General features: G+C 40.5%; 1 protein-coding gene across 1 annotated transcript in view; it reads right to left on the bottom strand.

The window, feature by feature from the left end:
• Positions 1-628: 628 nt before the first annotated feature.
• pfdn6 (prefoldin subunit 6) overlaps positions 629-3,849 on the bottom strand; it is a 6,787-nt gene continuing 3,566 nt past the window's right edge. The window contains exons 3-4 of the mRNA XM_084085812.1: positions 3,357-3,481; positions 629-1,183 (exon numbers count right to left, since the gene is read on the bottom strand). Of these exons, the coding sequence (XP_083941938.1) occupies positions 1,063-1,183; positions 3,357-3,481 (246 nt within the window). The 3' untranslated portion in view covers positions 629-1,062. The remainder of the gene's footprint in view (positions 1,184-3,356; positions 3,482-3,849) is intronic.

Raw genomic sequence — 3,849 nt, 5'->3', positions numbered from 1 at the left:
CTTTATTAATGTGAATGATTGCATCATCACATCAAGGAGAGTACATGTTACTTGACTAGGCTGCTGCAATCCTTTGTTTTGCTAGTTTATTAGCAATTGTTTTTCAGAAATGTCTCAAATTTTTACAAATGACAAAATACATAGAATGACAAACCAATTATTCTTTGTTTATTTTTGAGCCAGTGTTCTTATCAGGCATATAGGTGGCTTTAGAGACCATAATATTGAGACCATGGGCCCTACAGTACACTTTTGGCACGTCAATTTGGGGGTCCTTGAAATGTATTGACGTATTTGGCCACAGACCCCACATCTGAAAATATTTTGCGCCAGGGACCCCATAAGTGAAAAGCTGTGAAAAGACTCCACATCTAGATCTTTCTAATATTTTTTAGCCTAAGTATAAATTAGGGTTAAACTGATTGCGATGCTTATCATGCTATGTTAACACATCTGGCTGGGAACCCCCTGGAACTAAGGACTGATGGTGGTCCCCGTAACCCTTTGAGTACCTGAATGTTTTGAGTGCAACTATCCGTCTATCCATCCATCATATCTCTCCCCCCCCCCCACCTGGAACATGTTAAAATAATGTTAGCAGTTGGAGGAACATAAAAGAAAGAAAGAATTTTGTATTAAATAAGAAATGATCTTTTATTTTTTTTACAACAGAAAACAGAAACAAGCACTGCTGCAAATGTGGCAAATTTGGGCTTCATGTTATCCTACATTAATGGAATTAACATATTGCTGAATCTTCTGTGTGTGTGTGTGTGTACTGTATTACTATACTTGTGAGGGCCAAATGTCCCAACACAAGTATATATGAGAATTTGAGAAATACACATTGTGAGGACCATTTTCCAGGTCCTCTCAAGAGAACTGGTTGTTACGTTTAAATGTGATTTGTGGAGTTTTTTTTGCTATTTTCCGGCTATTTTCAGCTAATTTCAATGCCTTCCTAAAATTCTGGTGCTCTTTTACAATTATAGTAATACAAACTGCGTATACGTGCGTGTGTGTGTGTGTGTGTGTGTGTGTGTATGTGAGCTATGTCTGACGTCACACTTTGCCCGGGGTGCGGCCCTGTGCTCTCTGGTACTCCTGCTGCAGACTGGACAGAACTTCTCGGTGCGCTTCTGATTTCTTCTCCATGTCCTTCAGAAGGGTCTCGTACCTCTGACTGCAGCCCGACAGGCAAACAAAAGGAACATTAGAGGAACCTTTACAACTACCACGAAGAAAAGCTTCAACACATTGCTTGCCTTTGTAGCTAAACTGAGCGTCTAAAGAGAAGTTTAGGGAGGGAATTGTTTTCTTATTTCCACACATGAGCAGAATTCCCCTTTAACCCATTTTGGCCGAGAACCCCCATTTGTAACTATACCTTTCAAGACGGGAACCCCTTTTAGTCCAGGGGCCAAGCCATATTTTGGTACCACCTAAGGTGACCGTAAAGTTTTTGTATTTTTGTCTTCCTACATGTCTCTAGTTTATATTTTGGTATGATAACCCTTCCAATCTTGTAGCTTAATGGCAGTTATCACTACCTACCGGCTAATGTATCCGGTAGGAGACACAAAGTAGAATCTTTGTGTCTCCTACCCCGGGCATCAAATTATTGCGACAAAAAACAAAATATATCCATGTATTCAAGGCTTCATGGGGTGTGCAATTGATAACTTCTCAGATTTTTGGTGTTTGCTTAAAAAAGACTGCTTTCCATAAGCTTGTAAAAGTTGACCCTCCTTCGGTCTAGGGTGGTCATAGCTGAATGGGTAGAGAGTCCCCCTGAAAAACTTAAAGGAGGAGTTCACCCAAAAAAATATTTATTTTCTATCAATTGCACACCCCATGAAGCCTTGAATACATGGATATATTTTGTTTTTTGTCGCAATAATTTGATGCCCGGGGTAGGAGACACAAAGATTCTAGTTTGTGTCTCCTACCGGATACATTAGCCGGTAGGTAGTGATAACTGCCATTAAAGACAATGTACATGTCTCTACACTAGAGACATGTAGGAAGACAAAAATACAAAAACTTTACGGTCACCTTAGGTGGTACCAATTTGTGAAAATATCAGTGTTGGCCCCTGGACTTTTTGGGGTTCCTGTTGCTATGTACAGTATATAGCAACATCATTTTTTTGGTCATTTTTGAATATATATTTAAAGTCTGGATTTAGAAGGCGTTTTTAGTAGCGGCCTCGGGTCTAAATGGGTTAAATCAGGGATCTTCAACGTTTTCAGGACAAGGACCCCCTAGCTGATAGAGAGATGAAGCAGAGACCCCCTACTCTGTATTGTATAAAATTGTGTTTCAGATTAAAGTTTTTTTTTTTTTTCTTAGTCTGTCATTTTTCCCCTCTACACCTATAGCCTCTTTGCCAAAAATAGCCGATCTACAAGCTCTCAACGCCTCGCATTGAGAGCTTGTAGATCTGCTATTTTCGGCTAATGTTCCCCTCAGAAAAGGAATTCTAGGGTTCAAGTGATTAATGTAAAAAAACTAAATCCTATCTCACAAAGATTTGGCGGACCCCCTATAGTAGCTCTGAGGACCCCCTAGGGGTCCCGGAACCCCTGTTGAAGACCCCTGGGTTAAACACTACCTACTTAGTTGACCGGGGTTGCCCAAGGCTCTATACTAGTTCTGCTCCTTTTTCCCCCTCTACATCGAATCTAAATTGGCGCTTATCGCTAATCACCCTAGAATTTGGATGCGTTTACTTTAAATAGATTAAAGCAGGGGTCTTCAACAGGGGATCCGGGACCCTTAGGGGGTCCTCAGTGACTTTATTTTTTATTTCAAATTAACCACTTGAACCCTCGCGTCCCTATTCTGGGGGGAACACTAGGCGAAAATAGCCCATCTACAAGCTCACAACATGTCTGCTATGCGTTGTGAGCTTGTAAATCGGCAATTTTTTCGGCGAAGAGGTTTGGTGTAGAGGGGGAAAAAAAGAGCACACCAAGTACCAATCCAAAAGTTCAAGTTTACAAGGTATTGAGGGCAGATCTACAAGCTCATAGCTCCGCACCGAGTGCCGCACTACGAGCTTGTAGATCTGCTATTTTTGAAAATTCGTGAAAATGTGTGAAAATCTTTGAATATATATATTTTTAAAGTGAACATTTTTAACCCAAATCTTTGCTTCTGGGGGTCCCTGGAACAACATATTTTGATGGGGGTCCGCGGTCAAATACATATAATTCTGGGGGTCCTTGACATGAAAAAGATTGAGCACCACTGATATAGAAATATACGTTTTTCAGAATACTGTTGAGATTTAAAAGACATGTAGAATCGGCTTCAGGTCTTAATGGGTTAATAGAAATGAAAAAGAAACTCACATCTCTCCGTTAATATATTCTAGCCTCTTAGCAACGGTAGCTTTGGCTTCATCAGCATCTTGCTTCACCAGAACGGGCCCAATAAGTTTATAAACTGTGTTCTGACTGTCCAGCAGGTCCAACTCCTGAAAACACACAGAAAACATGCCATTACAAGAGAGAAAGTCACATTTGTATCATATGACTTGATACTTTATTGCATTGGTGGGACACGGGTCCATGGGGGGGGGGGGGGGGGTCCATGAGGGGTTCCCAGGCTAAATGACTGATAGTTAGGAACCAAATGGACCCTTAGGGGTCTGTATCCACAGTGTAGATTGGGGTCACAAAGATAGAAATGGTATCAAATGGGGTCCTTGAAACCAATAATAATAATAATAATACATTTGATTCATAATGCACTTTACATTTGAAGCAGATTTCAAAGTTTAAAAAGGTTGAACACTGCATAGTGAGTACAGCATGTACTTACATGCTATAAACTATATCTGCA

Source organism: Gymnoscopelus microlampas (assembly GCF_963454915.1).
Source record: "Gymnoscopelus microlampas genome assembly, chromosome: 18".
Lineage (NCBI taxonomy): Eukaryota > Metazoa > Chordata > Actinopteri > Myctophiformes > Myctophidae > Gymnoscopelus > Gymnoscopelus microlampas.
The sequence above is the reverse complement of the archived record's forward strand: the minus strand, read 5'-3'. Positions and strand labels throughout refer to the sequence as shown.